The sequence below is a fragment of the Clinocottus analis genome, unplaced genomic scaffold (genome assembly GCF_023055335.1).
Source record: "Clinocottus analis isolate CAN_PGR_092001 unplaced genomic scaffold, fCliAna1.0.p SCAF_2, whole genome shotgun sequence".
Taxonomy (NCBI): Eukaryota; Metazoa; Chordata; class Actinopteri; order Perciformes; family Cottidae; genus Clinocottus; species Clinocottus analis.
In genome coordinates, this window is record NW_027175931.1 from 24,099,613 (window position 1) to 24,119,071 (window position 19,459).

The following is a 19,459-nucleotide window of genomic DNA, read 5'->3' on the forward strand; positions in this document are numbered from 1 at the left end:
AAGTAAGACTTTTTAAATAAAACCCAGATTATAAAATCATTTTAAATCTGCATGTATTTATTTGGAGAGTCAGGGAATGTGTTGTCCAGCTAAAAGTTATTGCCTAACAAGTCTTTCTAAAAAACACTCAGGTAAATATATTGTCGCCCAATTGTCAAGTAAACAGCCTCTCACACCAAACGTTTAGCAGCTGACGTCAGTGAGTCCTGAGGGCTCAGGCCTTCAGGGTTCAGGGTGGAGACTGGGATTGGGCCTCTCAGTCCTGAGTGAACTTTCCAGGATCCAAGATACCAGGATGCAGGATGCAGGACTTCCAGTTCACCACACCCCTGCTGCCGCTGCGGTGGGAGGAGGATGCGTTAAACAGGAGGGCCTCAAGTTCAACTGGGACAACCCCCAAAAAGAAGAAAATCAGTTCCCACGCAGAGAAGGGAAGAAGAGAGAGAGAGAGAGAGAGAGAGAGAGAGAGAGAGAGGCAGAGGAAGAGGGGGAAAGCGGCCACAGAGACGGAGAGGAGCTCCACGCACGCCCACAGACCCGCAACGCACGCAGCCATGCATTCTGCAGGCAGGTCGTGGCTGCTGCTCACCGGCTTCGTGCTGTTTTACGTCATCTACCTGCTCTTCGGAGCGCTCGTTTTCTCCAGCGTCGAGCGGCCGGTGGAGGACAAGCTGCGGCGCGACGTGGAAGTCCTGAAGCGGGAGTTCCTGAACCAGAGCTGCGTCAACGCCGCGGCGCTGGAGCGCTTTCTGCGCAAAGTGCTGGCGGCCAACAAGTACGGCGTCTCCGTGCTCAGCAACTCCTCCGCCGCCTCCAACTGGGACCTGGCGTCCTCCATGTTCTTCGCCAACACTTTGGTCACCACCGTCGGTGAGTTGTGCAGACAATACACAAAGAAAGTGGGTTTTTTTTGGTGGGTTTTAGCCTTAAAGAGACTTGCATGTTACAGTATAAAACAGCGCGTTACTGTGACGCGCAGCCACGCAGAATAAACACCACACCGGTCCAATTCAGAGACTTTTATTTACTTTTTGGGAGTAAACTCCCTAAAAGTCAAATTCTAGTCAAACTTTATGGCGGTTTTCTTTCTTCTTCTTTGAACACGTGTCGTGGGAGTGACGGACGAGTTGTGACTTTCTGACATCAGATGCGACCCAGCATGAGGGGAAATGGGTTTCCTCTTTACTTCTAGCATAAGTGAATCGATTATTTCCTGTTCTTTCAAACGTATAAATGTGAAGAAATGTGCAGACTTTTTTTAAGCAATTGAATTTCTTGGAGGTCCGATGAACACGGTCCAGTGAGCAGCACACAGCAGGGTCATATTCAACGTGACGTCAGACCCCACACCCTGCAGTGCATCTATAGACCTGACCTGGGTTTCACCGGAAGTGACGTATGCAGCTGGTGTCCCACATTGGAGGGTTTTGTGGGACCAGCTGGGTCATCGATAATGTTGTGGTGTCCCTGAACTGTTATTTCATGCTTCCTGCACAACGACCTACTTATACCACATCGTCTTCATCAGTGATCAGTTTGTAAGAACAATACGTTGCGTACAAGATCACATCAGAGTGGAATCAGTTATTTAAGCATTTTACGGAATAAAAAACCAAGGAAACGATCGTTCCGCTCACCTTCCTGCCGACATGACTGATTTGCATGAATGAGTGTATGTCTGGCTGAAATGAATGTCTTGTGACGCCAAGACGTCTATCTTTCATAAATCCCACCTCCATTTTTTAGCTTGTAAAGCTTTCAAACTGGTGGGAGAGATCCACTTGCAGATCCATGCAGAGATCACGTCATCAAGCATGTGACGCTGAGGAATGATTTAGCTCGTTGCCTTGAGTTGAATCATCATTAAGACAACTCTTAATAGTTGGTAGTTGGGGTGGAAATGGGCAACGCTCTCTCAAGACATCTCACATTGTGAAAGTGAAATACTTAATTGCCGGATTCCCCTCTTGTGTTGCTGTGTAGTTGACTTTGTGGGACAGAGTGACACTTAAATCAAACTGAACCACCGTGTCATCAGCTGTCTCTGGCTTCTCACTGGAGACGTCTCTCTTCGACTGCAGACCGCCGGCTGCAGTCGTTCCTCTGAAGACCGCCGGCTCCAGTGGCGCGGTCCAAATATGAGCAGTTTGTTTATTTTTGGAAAGAATTACTCCTTTGTTTATTTACAGACCTTCATTGTCCCCATCCGACCCCTCCCTTCCAAATATATATTTCCAAATATTATCCATACTTTATTGGCGACATAACTCTCCCTTTTTGTAACATTGCTTTAAGTTTGTGTTTTAAAACCACTCCCTGCTTCACATTTAACGACACACAATCCTCCGTGGTGAACCACGGGGCGGCAGCGCTGGTACTGACTTACGTTCTCCTTGCAGAATGTTCCAGCTGGTCTGATTGTTCAGCTGATGTGACAAGAAAAAGAAATTGCATTTTTCCATTTCCTGTGCCCTTAATCTGACTCGTTTCCTGTTGAAACAGGATGTTGGGGTGAAACATAGTGGCACGGGGAAGGCCAGGCCCGCATGTTTGATCAGTAGCTTTTTCTTTCTGCGGAAAGCCCTTAAAAGCAAAACTATTGGAACAAAAAAATCCAGTAAGATAATTCTTGCTGTAGAATTTTAAAGGCAACTCACAAAGACATGTAAAACGCCGACTTACAAGTACATGAAGAGATAGAGAGCGAACATTTCCAAAGTTGTTTCATAGGCGTAATTATCATTGGCTTTAGAAATGATTTATGCGAGACCTTGTGTTGTCTTGCACTTTAACGTCATGACTTGTGGTCTTTCTAAGTTTCTGAAACTCGGCACCAACACGCTGCTGAATCGTTCCAGTTGCGCCGCGCAGAGACGCTACCGGAGAAGTTTCATTGCGAGCTTCCGTCCTGTTTAATCAAAGTACCATGAAAACGCTGCGTCACATTCCCGGGCACGCTGACACTCACATGAGGACATGCAAACTCATGCATGAAGCGGAACAGACGTGACCTTTGTGTTCAGGGGAAATAGTTTGCTGTATGTGATGCATGGCTTTCTTTCACAATGCTGCGTGTGTTTCCTTCTGTGACGCTTCATGTCATGTTAATATGTTTGGTTTGGTTGTCAAGAGAAGCGGTCCGGTGATCGCGCTGCCGGTAAACAAACCTCCGGTGTTTTATCTGAACCTTTTTATCTGGAGGATCAGAAGTTAACACACGCAACATGTAATTCAAGGCAGCGACTACACAGAGTTGCAGAAGACTAAAGAGAGACTGGTTTGTGCATAAATAGATACCATTTCAGCTTCTAGATATTAAAGCTTGTCTAATATTTAAGATACAGTTGTAATGTAGTTTTTAGCTGAAGCTGTTAAGTCATTTTAAAGTTATACTTTCAGGGCTTTAACAGACTTTAAGTACTCATTGAGGATAGCTCCACTGAATTATTTCAGATGACGCTCTCCATCCTACCAGACAGAATATCCAGTCGCTTTTGCACAACTGCAACAGAAACCTTTGCTTTGAGACAAAGGCAGTTTAATTAGTTGTGCTTACAGACGTTAACGGAGAAAAATGTAGTTTTAGATCCTATGAACGAGAGCTCGGTGCCAACATAGGAACCACTGTTTGCAAAGTGAGTTCTCCAACTCAAATCCTCAGGGATTGAATAATTATTCAGATCGAGAGTTGTCTTGTGATACGGTTACTGGGTCCGCCCACTTACTGTCGGAAAACTAAAGAAATAGCTAAAAGGTGAATTTTAGTCCACCAGAGTGGAGCTTTAAATTAATTTAGCCAGAACTTACCACAGTACACAAGTAAAAAAGGACATTCAGGATGAGTCTGTCAAGCTGCTGAGGGATTTAATAATTGTTCATGTTCATGAGCAGGAACTAGCACTTTTCTTTTCGCCCTCGTCTTGGTCTTTTCTCTTCCTTCCCAACATCCCCTGTTGTTGTTCCTCAGGTTACGGTCACACCACTCCACTGTCTGACACGGGAAAGGCCTTCTCCATCCTCTACGCCCTGATCGGCGTCCCCTTCACCATGCTGGTGCTCACCGCCTGCGTCCAGAGGATCATGCACCCTCTGGTCTTGGCGCCCGTCGGCCTCCTGCAGCGCCGCATGCAGCCGCGGCCGGCCACCACCGTCCACTTCGTGCTGCTGCTGGCCGCCGTGGTGCTGTGCTTCTTCGTGACGCCGGCGGCCATCTTCAGCACGCTGGAGCCGTCCTGGTCGTTCTTGGACGGCATCTACTTCTGTTTCATCTCGCTGTGCACCATCGGACTCGGAGACTTCGTTCCGGGGAATCGGCCCCGGCAGAAGTACCGGCAGCTGTACCAGGTCTCCGTCATAGGTGAGTGCAGGTGGTGCATGAATGTGTGCATTTGAAATGTGATGTGTAACAATGATTGTTTCACCACTTGGTTCGTTTGCTCACAATTAGCTCCTGACGGTCAGCTTTGTTTAGTTTAGTCTGAACGTTTCTCCAGTCGCGCTACACGGCTCTCACACTTCCCCTTATTGCGGCTTCATCGTCTTCATGTTTGACAAGAAGGCGTTGTCTCAAGAGCCAGGACGCAGTGACTTGCCAGTGCACAGTTTACTGAGCAAACAAGTACGTTTCAAATGCCCATACCTCAGCTATCGCGGATGAATTAGTCCTCGCGCGTGAACTTTCCCAAAGACGTGTGGAAAGATGCTGACAAATGCCAGACGTTGCTCGCTGTCACAGCCCTTCAAGTTATGACACCGCACACACGCGGCTGACAGTTATTGAAATACATGTATGCGTGTCAAGGTGTGACATCTTGCGTATTATACAGAGTAAAAGTGTGCATCTAGTCCCGTTGGTGTCACCCTATGAACTGTCAAGCCTCTTGGTAAACCTCGCCAGATGCTCGCGTCCTTCTTATCTGAATAATGATCACAAGAGCAACTTCTAAGTGGTGCACTTTGTGTCTCATCAGCTGAGCAAACACACAGGAGCTGACTTGAACTCAACCACCTGCGAGAAGCAACGTGAGCTTTTCTGTTTGAAGTTAAATCTAAATCATCTGTCGTCGATGTTTCTACACTCAACAGCCTTTTAAAAAGACGGTTTTAATCTCCCCTGTTGTTGTTATTTCACTTCATCGATGTCTAAGAATGAAAAACACGAACAGGAGCCCTCACTGAGGTCCACCACATCGGCCTCCAGAGCCAGAGGTGACGGTCTCATCTTCTCCGTCTTCGGAGAGAAAAGATGATATTTCCAGGATGATTTTTCATTACTTTGTCTCCCTCTCTGAGGGGATGAAGCTGACCTCGCACGCAGCCTTCATTCTCACCTCCGCGGTGAGAAGTCGCACCTCTCACCGCTTCTTTCCTCAGTCGAGGCGTCGAGGAGGAGTGGGCTCCTCACCGGAGAAATTGCTCACGTCTGAGCAGTCAGCTGCCTGGTAATTGGAAATGCGCTCTTCTGTGTGGACCAGTGGAAGTCCATCAGATGTAATGGAACTGAAATGATCTTTTGAGACGTTTTGTTTTATTTTTTTATGGGATTTTTACGCAACAGCACTCAAATAATTTACCCAAAGTTACTTTCAAGTGTGTTTTTTTTATGCTAATCCACAAACGCCTCACAGCTGCTCCCGCGGCTGGAGGCTTAGTCTTGTTTGCAGAACAGTTCAGTTCTATTTACAGCCGGTGTAATCCCCAATTTTTTCTGTTTTCGTCAGAATTTTGGCAACATCGTGAGTGCAAGTCATCTTCCATCTCTTTTACCCAGTGATTGTTGATTTTTAGTCACATCATTTTCATCCAAACGCACAGCTACATGCAAAGTACTGTCTGCATGCTTTTATAAACTAAGAGCAGATTGTTTTTTTGGGGGGAGCGAGCGAAGGAATAAATGTCCGGATGGAAAGGTTGAACAGGAAATCCTCCTTCCTGAGTGTGTGAACCGTTTGGGTACTTTCACGAAGACACGCTTCAGATGTTAACTGCGGATGTGGTTCTTCATTTGAAAACCTTGCACTGGATCCCAGTGGTTTCTTTGTCCTTGTTTTAGATTGAGACCTCACCGTCACATGATGCCGTATGTCTTGTTGTTCAGCCTCTGTGCTGCGTGTTTACTCTGTAAATGAATCGGGGTTCAAACTTAAAGCCGTGCTGTTGTTTTACTCCAGCGGTCCATCAGAGAGCTCCACAGCGAATACCTGACTAACACATTTAGGACAACGTCTTGCGATGAATGCTGCCTTTTGTGGGGATTTTAACTCAACAAGATTCCACCTAAAATAGCTCCTTACTCGCAAAACTGTTGGTTTAGGACGTGAACACTTTCAGCTGATACACACTTTTGCCTTAGTGGGGTTTCACATTTGATTTTATGACCAGAAGCACCCAGGTGGACACACTGGATATTACTGTTTTCCCCTCCTGTCCTCGGTTAATCCCTTGACTTGGGTTTGGAAGAAGGCCCAGCAGTTCACACGGACCAGCCGTGTTGTTTCCTTGTCCCGCAGGCTGCATTATATAACACTGATGCAGATCCAGTCTGATTAACACACGTGGGCCATTGCAGGTTTTCAGCTGGAGGTTTGGAGAGCGACGTGACGAGAAGGGCTGAAACTGATCATAAGTACATTCCTCCATGACGCGTTCACTCCTTACATCACCAGGCGTCATGTTGGTCCATCTCAAATCTTTCATTCGTCATCGTATGAAAGATATTTTGATTCTGGAGTCCTGCCATGGAAAGGCTCCCAAACGCGTTGAGACTTCCTCAACATGTTGTTGTAAAAGAGAAAAAGAGGCTTTTCCACGACAGCACAGTATTCTCAGTATTGCTGAAGAGCAAAAAGTTTGAACAAAGTCCTTTTTAACTCGTCATGTTCCTGTTTTACTTCATCACAACGATCGCTTCACAGGTGGAACATAAGAAAAAAAGTAGTATGAGATTAAAAGATGGCAGCTTTCATACTTCTGATTCATCAAAGTAATTGACTTAAGGTGCTCATAAGCTGCTCTTATCTGTGTTTCCTGAAGTCCTGGCTGTGGACCAAAGCTAAAGCCACATTATCTCTGCGACTCCCCTGCAGCCCACTGTCCACCTCCCACAGTGGGCTGGAGGGTGGTGCGCTGAGGCCTCTGTAATCCAGCACTGTTGGCATACTGGTGTCGGGAGAGGCCATCGTCCAGGCCCTGAACTCTGTGTGGCTATCTGGGTCAGTTCTGCAGACATTAGGTCCTCTGCTCTTCAGCGGCCGCGTTTTCAGAGTTTGCGTAGTCATGGGACATTGAGCTTTGTGTCACAAGACTCATCTGGTTGAAACTTTCACAGCAGTGTGGTTGTGCCCTAAAAGCTGCCTGCTCTACTTTTTGTATGTAGTACACAAGAAGGGCTCATGCTGCTTTGCTTGTACCTTGAAACAACAGCTCTGTGGAAAATACCACATCTACCGACGGCATCGGAACCAATTCAGGCTTCAATCATCACGAGGCTTTTTGTGTAAAGGTCCCGGCCAACACTTTAAGGCTGCAAAAAAAGTTATGCAATTCAAGTTTGTCACAGATTATCTGCAACTTGCTGCTGTTTGATTATGAACTTATAAATGAAACGTCAGACCTGGACTCTGTTTTATAGTCCTGTAATAAAGGAACTTGACTTCACACTCGCTCTACGGATCGTAGCCCTAAAGGCATGGAAGAGTTAATGATTATTCTGACTGGAAAATCCTGAAATCCAGGAAGAACAATAATAAAAAGAGCTGTCTTTCCCTTTTAGTGACGGTGAGGATTATAATCAGAGATGGGCAGTATTTCTTACTTGTACTTGAAATACAATTACTTAACTTCCTCTGGGTGGATTAGGACCAGGTCAGGGTAGAAACCTGGGATCAGATCTGTGTTTTATCTGTAGCCACACCCACTGGTGATCGTCCAATCGCTCTGCAGCTCGTAGCGCGTCTCAGCAGTTCTGTAAGACTGTATTGTTCCTAAAATACCTGAATATTATCACGCCAGTTTAGTGGATTCATGAGTCACCTGAACGTGCCGCTGTGAACTTACTCAAATATTTGTATTGAATTTTCAAGCATTAATTGGAGTTTGTCCAACTATAGCAGAAAAGAGATTTTGCTGTTGGGTTTTCAGGTGTGCCATCACAGCAAGTAACATAGATTGTTCAGTCGAATGCATGACCCCCTGTCTCTCTGCCCCACACCCAGTCTACCTGTTCGTGGGCATGATGATGATGTTCCTCCTGCTGCGCACCATACACAAAATGTCCGACCTGCACGGCCTGACCACCTTCCTGCAGCTGCCGCGATGCGAGGAGTCTGACCCGGACGACGACCAGAAGCCCATCGTGGAGGACGGGCACGAGGCTCAGACGCCCTCTTTCATCACGGAGAAAGAGGCCAGCAAGCCCCTGGAGCCGGGATCGCAGCCCTCGTACAACACCATCAACACAGGCTGAGCTGTGGGCGCGATGAAGAAGAGGAGGATGAAAGAAGAAGAAGAAGAAGAAAAAATAGCTCTACCTCTGACATCTACACCGGTGGGTTGAATCTGAATTGTCTTTATTTGTTCCTTTTGTCTTCTTCAGCCTCCTCATTACAACACACCCAGGTCCTTTTCATGTCTGCACATCATGGGGAAAGCACCTCCACACGATAGACCGTCCAGTCATAGTCCAGTCATATTTTAGAGCCTGGGTTGGCCTTCACCACTTGAATGCCTCTTCATAAGCATTATTGATCACAACTGCAGTGAAATGACACACACACATGTGTAAAAACATTGTGTGGATGTGTTCAGATTACCTGAGTAAAAGCAGTGACTTGCCTTGAAGACCAGAGACCAGGACTGGGTTTGCCTCAGGACATGAGGTCATGGCTGTGCTCCTTTTACGGTGCTGCCCCCTGGTGTTACTACATGTTACTACACCTCCAGAAAAACAGGGTCAAAGGGTTGGAACAAACAAAAGACTGTAAATAACAAATGTTTCATTGTGGTGAGTGAGGACGTGATTCATTTCAATGGAAAAAGCACATGTTACTTGTCAAACACGGCACGTTATCTGTGACTTGGAGGTCGGGAACACTTGAAATGCACTTTAACGTTATTTTAGTTTTACCATCAGAAGTTGTAGTTGAATGAGCAGGCTTATCATGTCCTGATCCTGTAAACACAAGTTGTTGGTATTTGTTTGTAGTTTAGTTCGATCAGTTTAACATGTTTTCACATTGGACAGCTATGAATTAAAATAACTCTCCCCTGTATTATGTCGTTCTTCGTTTTGGGGATTTGATCCGCGAATGCTGAGCAAGCAAATGTTCCTTGACGTGTTGTGATGTTGATATCTGCCTCAAAGCAGGAGTCTGTTGCAGCCGACGACACCCAAATTAGAACATCTGAAGTGTTTTGAGGTAGCAGGTCGGCCTGAAACTGCCTCAAAAGTGAAACCTCTCTGGTTGGAGACTTATGTGATGCTCTTTCACTTTCACGGTTGTCTCAATACTCGGTGACGCTGCTTTTCTTCAGGGTCATGAATGAAGCGCAGCATCGAATGACAGAGTTTGTGCAGTAATCATTTTCCCCATCCATTTCCAAAACTGTCAAATATCAGCAGTAAGATGTACTTCATGCATTGTAATGAATAAATAAATTCAAACAGCACCACTTGATTTTCACATTTTATTAAAAATATTGGTATAAATAAAGACTTGTCTTCTGAAAAAAGAGTCTTAATACAGTGTCCGGGCATTCTGCCCTCAATTTCCAAACAACCATTCAAATATGTGTAGAGTAAACAGAATAACTTCCATTATTACATTTTTATACAATTACATTGTCAAACATGGTATGACATTACATATTGTTAAAAAAAATATGCCAGTCATAAATAGTGTGAGACTGCAGCCCAGCTATTCACAAAGGCCCTTTGCATAGAAAGCAACTCTGATCCACAGACACAAGTAAAAAGACCCGACAGTGGTTCCTCAAACACATCGCAGCATTTCCCCTGTTGGACGTTTCATCAGTGTTGGTTTGAATGCTGGACCAACATGTATAGCTGGTTAAGTTTCCTCAAGTGATTTTCTCTTTAAACACATATTTATAGGACATAACAGGTCTCCACTTTAAGGGTTTCAGAAGGAATAATTTGACCAGCAATATTACCATTGCTTAACGAAAAAGAAATGCATATCAAGAAATGCATATTAACAAAAGTGCAATAATTCATACGTACACCAGACATAACATGCGAGCAGACCTACTGATGAGTGAACAGCTGCTCACAGCATGCTAAGCACCCACCAGGACTGACCACAAACACATCTGTACAACAGAAGCTGCCGCATAGTGGTTGTGACGCAGGCTAATGCACAGTGACTCTGTACCGTCGCATTAGAAACCCCACGAGGACGTGTTGCACACAATCTCGGTGCTGTTGACGCGCTTTGAATAACTAGTAAAAGACAGCCGATGCTGTGTCTGAGCACGTGGTGCGTCGCAGAACGGCAATGTGTTTCCTGAGCTGCAGCCGCACTCAGACTGCCTTCGATAGGGAAAACATTTTGGACTAAACTTTTAGTTTCAGCCTTCAGATGGGAGAAAGCTTAAGCTGGTTGAGTGGCATTAAGAGTTGTCTGCTTGTTTCCACTGAGTCCTCGTTACTGCTGATGCAGGACACATAAAACGTCACCGTACTGTACCTGCTAGTTGCTGATTTATAACTGATGATAAAGTGATGGACGGACTTTGAAGAAAACACCGGTTCTTGTGATGGATTTCTTTTCTTTTAGCACCTGATACGACTCCCCTGTTCTAACTCGCTGATAAATATGAGGTTAAACGATTTCTTCACAGAAGTTTGACCTATGATATTAGTGTTTCAAAAATTCTCCTTCAAATCACATTCTCTCAGAACTCATTAACATTTTACACAACTTCCTTCTCTCAGTCCAGGTGAACTGGGGTATTCAATGTGAATGCAGGAATACTTGAAGTTGTTGTGTCGTTGAGACAGTTTAGGGTGAATCATGTATAAAAAAACACAGTTTTTTTTGTGGTGTGGCCTCCATATTGCCGGAGAAACACAAACTCTTCATGTGGCACAAAAAGCCCCATGTCCTTGATTCTGACTAGAGATGTGTGGCTAAGATAGGTGAAAAGGCTGACAATGGAATGAACGAGGAGAACAAAGGCAGGCACTTCAGATCCTGGTTGAGAGAGAGGGAAAAGCGGTGTGAGAAGAGGTGGAAGAGGAGAAAGTGGGCAGATACTGGTAAAAGTCATCCTCAGTCTGGTATCCACCTCCATTGCCCCTGAGCCCGAGCACACCCATGTCTCTCTCCAGCAGGGATGTGTCTATATCCTGAAACAGATCGCTAGACTCTACTTGCTGCTCCCAGCTTCCAGAATAACCTCTGACTCCCTGTTTCGCCCACCCCACGCCGCCATCGCAGGGCCCCGACAGGTTCTCCAAGGACCTGAGAGGTGTCCGCGGAGCTGCCTGAGGGCCCCCGTCAATGATGGAGTCCAACGCAGTGAGAATGGAGTTGATGGCAGCCGAGAGAGAGTAATCGGACTCTGTGGACATCGACCCCCAGTCTTCATCTTCGACTCTAACTGACAGGGGGACATTTGACGCATCCAAGTGGTAGTTTGCAGGAGACCTACTTGTAGCACAATTTGACGTGCAATCTAAAGAAACCAGAGGGCAGCTGACAAGAGCCGAGTGGCTGTCAGAATAAATCACTGTAGAGTGATGCTTTTCTGCAGTGCCTTCGGTAAAAATACTCTCCTGGAGGGCAGATGAAGAGCTACAGGACGGTTGTGACACCTCCATGTCTACAGAGGGCGCCATACAAGCCTCCACGCTGATCAGCCGCAGAGTGTTGGCTATGAGGACAGACCTCCGCAGGCTGGGTTCAGGCAGCACCTGGCCACACTGATACTTGTTCAAGGAGACCGAGAAGACAAACTGGCGCTGGCTTTCCCAGGTGGGGCTGCTCCGGTCGGAGACCTCCACGTCCTCTGGTGGATGTTTGCGCTTCTGCCCCTTTATGATCATCTTTAAACTGTGGAGGAAGGCATAAACCGTTAGGTTGACTTGTATTGCTGCTTAGTTAACATTACAACAGTTGAATACCTAAATGCTTATGAGATGAGAAACTTAGTTATGTCTGCGCTGGATCATAAAATAATCAAGCATTCACTAAATAGAAAGTTAATGAAGGGAAACATAATCTTTTAAATATTGATGCTTAAACACTCAGGATTTAAGGTTAGTGTTTGGTTGGTATCAAAGATATCCTTTTGGGCTCTGACAACCTGTAATAAAAAAAAGTAATATTCTACTGTTGCCGCCTCTAAGCAGGAATAAAGAAAGTATTGGATGCATTGCATCCATGGACTGAGACAGTAGATAGTGAGGGGAGCAAAGACCCTCTGTAACAGATAGCATGTTACCTTGTCAGCTGTTTGGGGGAATAACACATTAGCAACAGCCGTATAAAAAGGTGCAAATGTTTTTACTGCTATCCTTGTTTGTTCAAGTTAGGCCGAACGACTTGGCAAATAACTATGCAACTAATTGTTTCGTTTGAATTAACGCACACTGCTGAAAACACGACACCGTAAAAAAAAATGAAATCAGCATAAAAGTGGTAATATAGTGCATTCAGCGCTGTTTATCTGTAAAGCTAAAGGTGGCTAGCTCCCGTTAGGTCCCGCAGCGAGCGGTCCGCTAGCTAAACTAAATGCGGGTTGGGGGTTGTGACGTTAGGAGGGAAACGGAGCCTTCGACGGAGGCCGTCGAATAACGTGCAGCGGATCGGACCGACTTGAAATATATCGATTAAAGAGACGGAAACTACGAACGTAGTTAGTCAAACACGAGCGTGTTCAACTTTAAACAATGAGGAAGTTAGACACGTTTAAGCGAACAGACCTGTTGAATCACTTCCCGTCTCTCCTCGGCAGCGTTGACTTTAGGTAGTTATTGGGGTTCGTCTCCTCTTCGACCTAAACAACAAAAAAAACAACGTAACGTTTAACTCCGCTAATAAAAAAGTAAATCGACAATTAAAAAACTATTGTAAACCTTCTGTTTCAAACTCACTACGCTACGACTACGCGAGCCGACTGACTCGGTCTTCTCCCGCCCGTGATTTGAGTTTCACTCCAAAAGGCTCACAGTGGGGGCTGGATGCGGCGAGGGGCATTATGGGTAGTGTAGTGTAAGTACGTTACACTCTGAATAAGATGACGTGCAAATCTCACTTTTATCCATCTATATTTATATGTGCATACATATACTTGGCAACTATACTAATCATATCACGGGTCATATAATACGTGGCTAGATATCATTATAATATTCGCTGATTATTTTCTACGCAGGCCGAATTGTCAAGCTTGATATTATGTAATTTGCATAGCTCTAATTCCTAAATGATTACATCACTGACAGAGGAGAGATTTTCATCAGTATATTGGTTTTATTTACAAAGTACGGCAGTGTGTGTGTGCGTAAAACACTAGTAATGACCGCTTTTGGGTTCCAGTCCTATTAAGTTACTGTAAAAACAATATTGTCTGAGAGGATATTATGCTGCTGAACCGATCCTAAATCAAAACAATCGGAGATATTTCGACTTTGTTTCTCGGACCATTTAAATACGCGTGATGACAAAGCAAACTCCATTAGTTAACAGGTCTAAGTCACGTCCACGTGATAAATTAGTTTTTTTTTTAACTCTCGGTGATAAAGGTCGCAGAGGTCCGAGCCCGTCGTATTTCAGAGACGAGTCGTTTACCTGAGAGAGCAGCGGTCGTCGGATCAAGGGTCAACTTCTGCTGAGACAAAGCGTCGACATGTCAAAGTTCACGGTTTCGATTTAAATTCCACAACTCGACTTCTCGCCGCTTGAAGAACCAGTGAGTCCACTTTAAAAAAAGCAGTAGCTCCTCCTCGGCCTGTGCATTGGACGGCAGAGAAAAACATGTCGTCACAACCTCTTGTACTCTGTCAAAATAAAACTTAGCAAACGTCTGCTGCACCTTTTTTTTTTTTTTTTTTTAAATATTATAACATAACATTAGCATTATATTACTATACACTGACTATATTACATTTAATGTAATAAGCATATCATGTTCACATTATTAGTATTATTATTACATATATTATAACATATTATATTACATTGAGTGCAGTCCTGACAATAGAGAAACAATATAGGTGTCCACTATGTTGCAGTATATGCTGTATTTACAATGTTATATAGTACTATATATTGTATATTATAATCCATATAGACAATAATGTGCTATAGTGTATTAAGTTAATGTTATATTTATTTTTACCACATAATATACTAAGCATCATGTGTTTTATGGGCATCTATTAATAAAGAAAATACTAACTGTCATTACTTAATCACATTATATTATTCTGGTTTTCTTATTCGAGTCATATTTTATTGTAAATTTGTATGTTTTCTCATTCACGTTGTTTTGGTGATGCACAAATTCCTTGTATGTTCTCTATCCTTTGAAAAAACAAACAGGTTTTATTTTGAAGGACATAATTGAAAATGTCAGGGATTTTGTTTTCTGCACTTGGGTCACTTGACACATTCTTTTGTCAGAGGGAGTGGCACAACAGCTACACGTCATGCGTAACGCATGAGACTCATCTGACTTTCCGTCTGTCCTTTAGAAAAGGAAAGACTCCCATGAGGTGACCCGCGGCAGGCAGAGAGACTAGACCAATGGACCTGCAAGTTTTTTATCAACTCATTCACGCCGAAAAACACACAACACCAAACCTTAACAAAGACATGTTTAGTAACACTGATCCAGCCCATATGTGTACAGTTTGTACTGCAACAGCACAGTTATCCACAAATTAAAGGTACTCTTGTTAAGTGTTGTTTTATGTATATTTTAATGTATGCCTGATCTACTGTGTTCTTCATGTAGCTTTCACAAAGTGTAATGTAAATGATGTAGAGAACAGAATGCTAGTATACAGTGTATTACTACCATTGATGTTGTTTTGTCACTCCAGCAACAACCAGCCTGCAGCTTCACTCATTCACATGACACTTTACTCATTCAGCACAATAAAATCTTTTATTTTCCACTGCTATAATAAAAAAGTTATGTTAACAGCCACAGCCAAAGCTGATGACCAAATCACACTGGTAATCTTGATCTGCTCATATATCACTCCTTCATTCATCTGCAGAATTCTCTGCATGAACATGGATCTTCTCTTCAGAATGATGCTCAGAAGAGATCTGAAGCCCCTTTCCGGGCGGTTCGGTGGGTTTATTTGTATTCTCCCCACACTCCGACGGTCTTGCCGTCCCACTCTGAGGTGGACAGACACTTGACAAAGAAGTGTCCCAGGTCATGTTTAGAGATGGCTCTTCCTTTTAGCATGTCCGCCGCCGCCGTGTAGCTCTCAGTCAGAGGGAGGTCGCCTGGAGGAGGGCAAGACAGAAACTAAAACTGGTTATAAAGAAACACAAGAAAACACAACAACGCTCTCTTTGTCTACAAAAATAAATTAATAAAAAGGTTTGATGTCATCGTTGGCTGGTTATCAGTTTGTTTTTGCTTGTTCATGTTATTATTATTACAACACATAATTCCCACATGAATTGAATCAGATTGGCTTATTGCAGCACTTTTACATCAGTAAACTGTTTTGATAGTTCCACTTATTTAAATATTATTTTAAATAAAGCTCTACTTCCTACTGACCACCAATGTGAGGAGGCATGACGGCCACGTAGTCCAGCCCCGATGACTGCAGCGCTGCGTACATCCTGTCATGGTCCTCTGTCACAGGGAGCATCCCGGGCGGGACTTTGGCGCGATCCCACAGCAGAAAGGCTGGGAGGGACAAGGAGAAACACAAACGCACTTCATGCAATTGTCTTAATTGTACTGCTTGTCTGAACTTCAGCACTTTATTGTTTAAATTTTTTTTCAAACAGTGAGTCATACCCGACATGCAGCCGACCACTTTGACGATCCCGCGAGCCTTCATGGCGTCAAGGATGTTCTTGGTGCCTTCAGACATCATGGTGGTCGGGCCTGGCGAGCGCAAATCATATTACAGTACCTGACGTGGAGCGTCACTAGACATTTAAAAGCTGTACTCGAGTGCAGTTTGAGAGGCGAGCATTCCTCCACGTATGTGTACATATATGGAAGCACAAGATGAAATAATTAGTGTTTTAATTTTTAGTAGATGCCGTATTCAGAAGACATCCTATGCATCAATTATGTAATCTCTGTTTTCAGATTCGACATTCATGTGACAGCTAAATGGAATTGGTGTTTTATTGAAATTGAATATTTGATGTTTACTGTTCAGCAATTGCTATTATTGTTTTGCTACTTTTGAAAAATAAGGTCCACCTTTTTTGTGTGCTTTAGAACGTGTCATTGAAACAACATAGGGGTATGTGTTGTAAAACGCACACTGCGACCTGTGGTGAAAAGTTCCAACTATTACACCATTCAATACGACGATCCTCCTTGTGTGAGGTGAATGTGAGAAAACGGCGACCAATCAAAGTTATTTTAGCTTTAAACCGTGGAGACTAACTCAGGTTGTTCCTGGTGCCCAGAATGATGACCACAGCGTCCTGGCCCTCCATGGTCTTCTTCACGTCCTCTTTGTTGAGCACATCTCCCACCACCACTCTGGAGGCCTTGTGGTCGGCGGGCAACTTGGCGGGGTCCCGCACCAGCACCGTCACATTGTACCCTGATGGAGGGAACGAGGGCAAATTAAACACACTGGCGTCATCGCTGGATGCTCTTACACATCCAAATACTAGCCCTACAATATACTTTTATGATTTTTGTATCGTATTCATCATGACATCAACGCAGCCTGACGCCATTTCAGGTTCCCGTTGTTATATTCCCTAAATTCTTATGATTTCTCCTTTACACCTCGCAGGAGGTGTAAAATGAAAACTTCATCAAGATCATGAAAAAAAGAGCCAAAAAGGAGTGGGTCAACGAGAGTCACTGCCACAGTGGAGCAGCTGGGGGTCAAGGACCGATTGATGACCTTTCACCCTTGTTTAGAAACCCTCACACTAAAACTGTCCCTTTGGTCGGATTGGTTATATATTGTGCTGTGGTATTAAAATCCCACAGAAAATGCAATGATTATGATGTTTTTGGAACTGGAGCTAAAGTTATAGAGTGTATTTTCACCTGCTGCACTATGGAGATCACACCCTTTCTGCATGGGCAAGATAGTGACCAGCTTCCACTATCAGCTGTGTGACTCAGCAAAGTGCTGCAGACCGCCTGATGTCTAACATGACTCGACAGTATTGCTCGGTCCCCGGTGGTTAAGGAAGGAAAAAGGGACTGAAAACGCTGCTAAATTTAATGAATCATGTGACATTATGTGAGCGTTTCGAAACTTTGGGGAATCCCAATAGATTATAATGGAGCGAACTGCAGCAGAGTATGATCCTAAATGTAAACTGTACATTTGAATGTATTCATTATAAACAAAAGTATATATTTAATTTATGAGATTCAAAAAGAAAGAAAGAAAAAAGTTCCACATGTGAAACGTGTAATTGAAATTAAATCAGATTGCATTTGCTGCGACGCAATTAGAGCAGCAGTGCAATTAGAGCAGGTGGATTTTGACAAAATCCCCAAATAACCATAGTTTTCCCCATATAATAATCCAAATATATATTCTAACATTATATGCATTCATGGAATAGCGCTCGTATAGTGGTCCATAACGGGTGAACGGTGTGACCAGCACAAGGCACCGATACATATTCTAATCTCACTCCTCACCTGCAGCCACCGCCAGCGGCAGGGTCGCCATCCCGGTCATTCCCGTGGCTCCAAATATCGCGACGTTTTTGATGGTGTCCGACATCGTTTGCAGGTAAGCGAGTTCCACGACACAACAACGACTAACTATTTGGCCGGTTCAAACTGAGTCCGATGTGGACTTTACTTTAAATGTTTTGAAAAAGTCCCATTTGACATGTGTACAAACCTCTTATGTGACAGAAGAGAGGCACTTCCGCAATCTCAGACTCCTCCCCCTCCTCCTTCACGGAGATTTAAAGGGGCCGCGCTGTAAAAATCGTAAAAATTATTATGCAGTCGTGATGGTACTTTTCATAGCAGTATTGAAACATGTAGATTATACGGCTCCATCACTTTAACGTTACAGCGAGAAGGGACTTACTTAAAATACTTTTACACTCTTTTATTTATTTATTTTTTACCTCTTCTCAGCATTACTTTTAAAATGTTTGCATTGTTTGATGCACACATTTATTATTTTGTATTCCTTATTTTATTATCTACTCACATTCTCTAAATAAATTGTGCTATATATTGTCACTTTGTGCACATTAACATTTCACATTGTCTTGTGTTTCTTATTTCTTTGTGCGTATGTGTAAGAGCATCTGTAGCATATTTATTTACACCTGGGGATCAATCAATCATAGTATAGGATTTATATTTTGTGTTAATAGTCTCCACTTGCAAGTAGTAACTATACTTGGTCAAATTATATTAGATCAAATAAATATCGAATAAAAAAGTATAAAGTGGAATAAAATAGAGTTGAAAATTTTACTTAAATGTACCATTGGTGGACAGGTCAAACCAATACTTTGTTATACACAAGTTGTGCTTCTAATAGGTGAATACGCAAGAGGCTGACCTGCTTTTGTGCAAGTTTTTTTATTTATTTTTTAAAATACATTTCCTCAGGGCTTCCAAAACCGACTCACTTTGAGAGCGAATTCAGGTGCACTTAGTTTTTCTTCTTGCATTTGGACATTTAAACAGAGATGTGAGGATTTATATCACTAAATCCTTTCTTCATTCGTGTTTCTAATGTAGAAAATCTAAAGTATAAAACGAGTTTGGGTTCCAAGCTAATTATAGCTGATTCATTTCAAAGCAGGCGATAACCAACACTAAATTACAGTATTTACTGATGTTAGAACAGCAAGCAGAGTAAAGAGAAGTACAAATCAAAATATAATTACTGTAAAATGAAAATGTTGAATACATAATTGTTTAACCGGTGAATCATCTTTTAGTTTTTTGTAAGTTTCCTGTTGATGATTAAATGTCTTGAAACAAATGTGTCTGTTTAGGCCTATCTCAAGATTATTCACACAAGTCACTAATGCACAGCGACATATAATGGTGTGATTATGGTCCATTTACTTTCTTCACAACAATTAGTTTGTCCTGACCTGCAGTCGCCTAAAAGATGCACAGTCTATGGGAAAGCTCTATCTGCTTTGAACATTTGTCTGACACATACAATGTCAAACAGTCAGTTTGTTTAATATAATATAATCTTCTATTTATATATAGTATTTCACTACATTTAAGTCTACGAAAACTGCAATGTGTTTTTAAG

At 43.3% G+C, this 19,459-nt stretch overlaps 3 protein-coding genes across 3 annotated transcripts; 1 reads left to right on the forward strand and 2 right to left on the reverse strand.

Moving 5' to 3' along the window:
• The first annotated feature begins 512 nt into the window (after nt 1–512).
• kcnk6 (potassium channel, subfamily K, member 6) lies at nt 513–9,642 on the forward strand. The gene is made up of 3 exons (XM_068585181.1): nt 513–870; nt 3,968–4,357; nt 8,214–9,642. The coding sequence occupies exons 1-3, from the start codon at nt 555–557 to the stop codon at nt 8,462–8,464; spliced, it is 957 nt and encodes a 318-aa protein (XP_068441282.1). The 5' UTR covers nt 513–554; the 3' UTR covers nt 8,465–9,642.
• A 64-nt stretch (nt 9,643–9,706) lies between these two features.
• Nucleotides 9,707–13,184, reverse strand: sertad3 (SERTA domain containing 3). The gene is made up of 3 exons (XM_068585135.1): nt 13,118–13,184; nt 12,947–13,020; nt 9,707–12,074 (listed from the first exon to the last, which is right to left on the reverse strand). Exon 3 carries the CDS (start codon nt 12,065–12,067, stop codon nt 11,207–11,209), a length of 861 nt encoding a protein of 286 aa, XP_068441236.1. The 5' UTR covers nt 12,068–12,074; nt 12,947–13,020; nt 13,118–13,184; the 3' UTR covers nt 9,707–11,206.
• Nucleotides 13,185–14,957: 1,773 nt separating this feature from the next.
• Nucleotides 14,958–18,134, reverse strand: blvrb (biliverdin reductase B). Its single transcript, XM_068584842.1, has 5 exons — nt 17,857–18,134; nt 16,625–16,786; nt 16,018–16,107; nt 15,772–15,903; nt 14,958–15,488 (listed from the first exon to the last, which is right to left on the reverse strand). The coding sequence occupies exons 1-5, from the start codon at nt 17,939–17,941 to the stop codon at nt 15,334–15,336; spliced, it is 624 nt and encodes a 207-aa protein (XP_068440943.1). The 5' UTR covers nt 17,942–18,134; the 3' UTR covers nt 14,958–15,333.
• Between the last annotated feature and the right edge of the window lie 1,325 nt (nt 18,135–19,459).

Coding starts and splice junctions, on each gene's coding strand:
- blvrb (XM_068584842.1), bottom strand. CDS start 17,941: ATGTCGGACACCATCAAAAACGTCGCGATATTTGGAGCCACGGGAATG. Junction 16,108..16,624: donor GGGCACCAGGAACAACCTGA/GTTAGTCTCCAC, acceptor TGCGCTCGCCAG/GCCCGACCACCATGATGTCT. Junction 15,904..16,017: donor AGTGGTCGGCTGCATGTCGG/GTATGACTCACT, acceptor TGTCCCTCCCAG/CCTTTCTGCTGTGGGATCGC.
- sertad3 (XM_068585135.1), bottom strand. CDS start 12,067: ATGATCATAAAGGGGCAGAAGCGCAAACATCCACCAGAGGACGTGGAG.
- kcnk6 (XM_068585181.1), top strand. CDS start 555: ATGCATTCTGCAGGCAGGTCGTGGCTGCTGCTCACCGGCTTCGTGCTG. Junction 871..3,967: donor CACTTTGGTCACCACCGTCG/GTGAGTTGTGCA, acceptor GTTGTTCCTCAG/GTTACGGTCACACCACTCCA. Junction 4,358..8,213: donor GTACCAGGTCTCCGTCATAG/GTGAGTGCAGGT, acceptor CCCCACACCCAG/TCTACCTGTTCGTGGGCATG.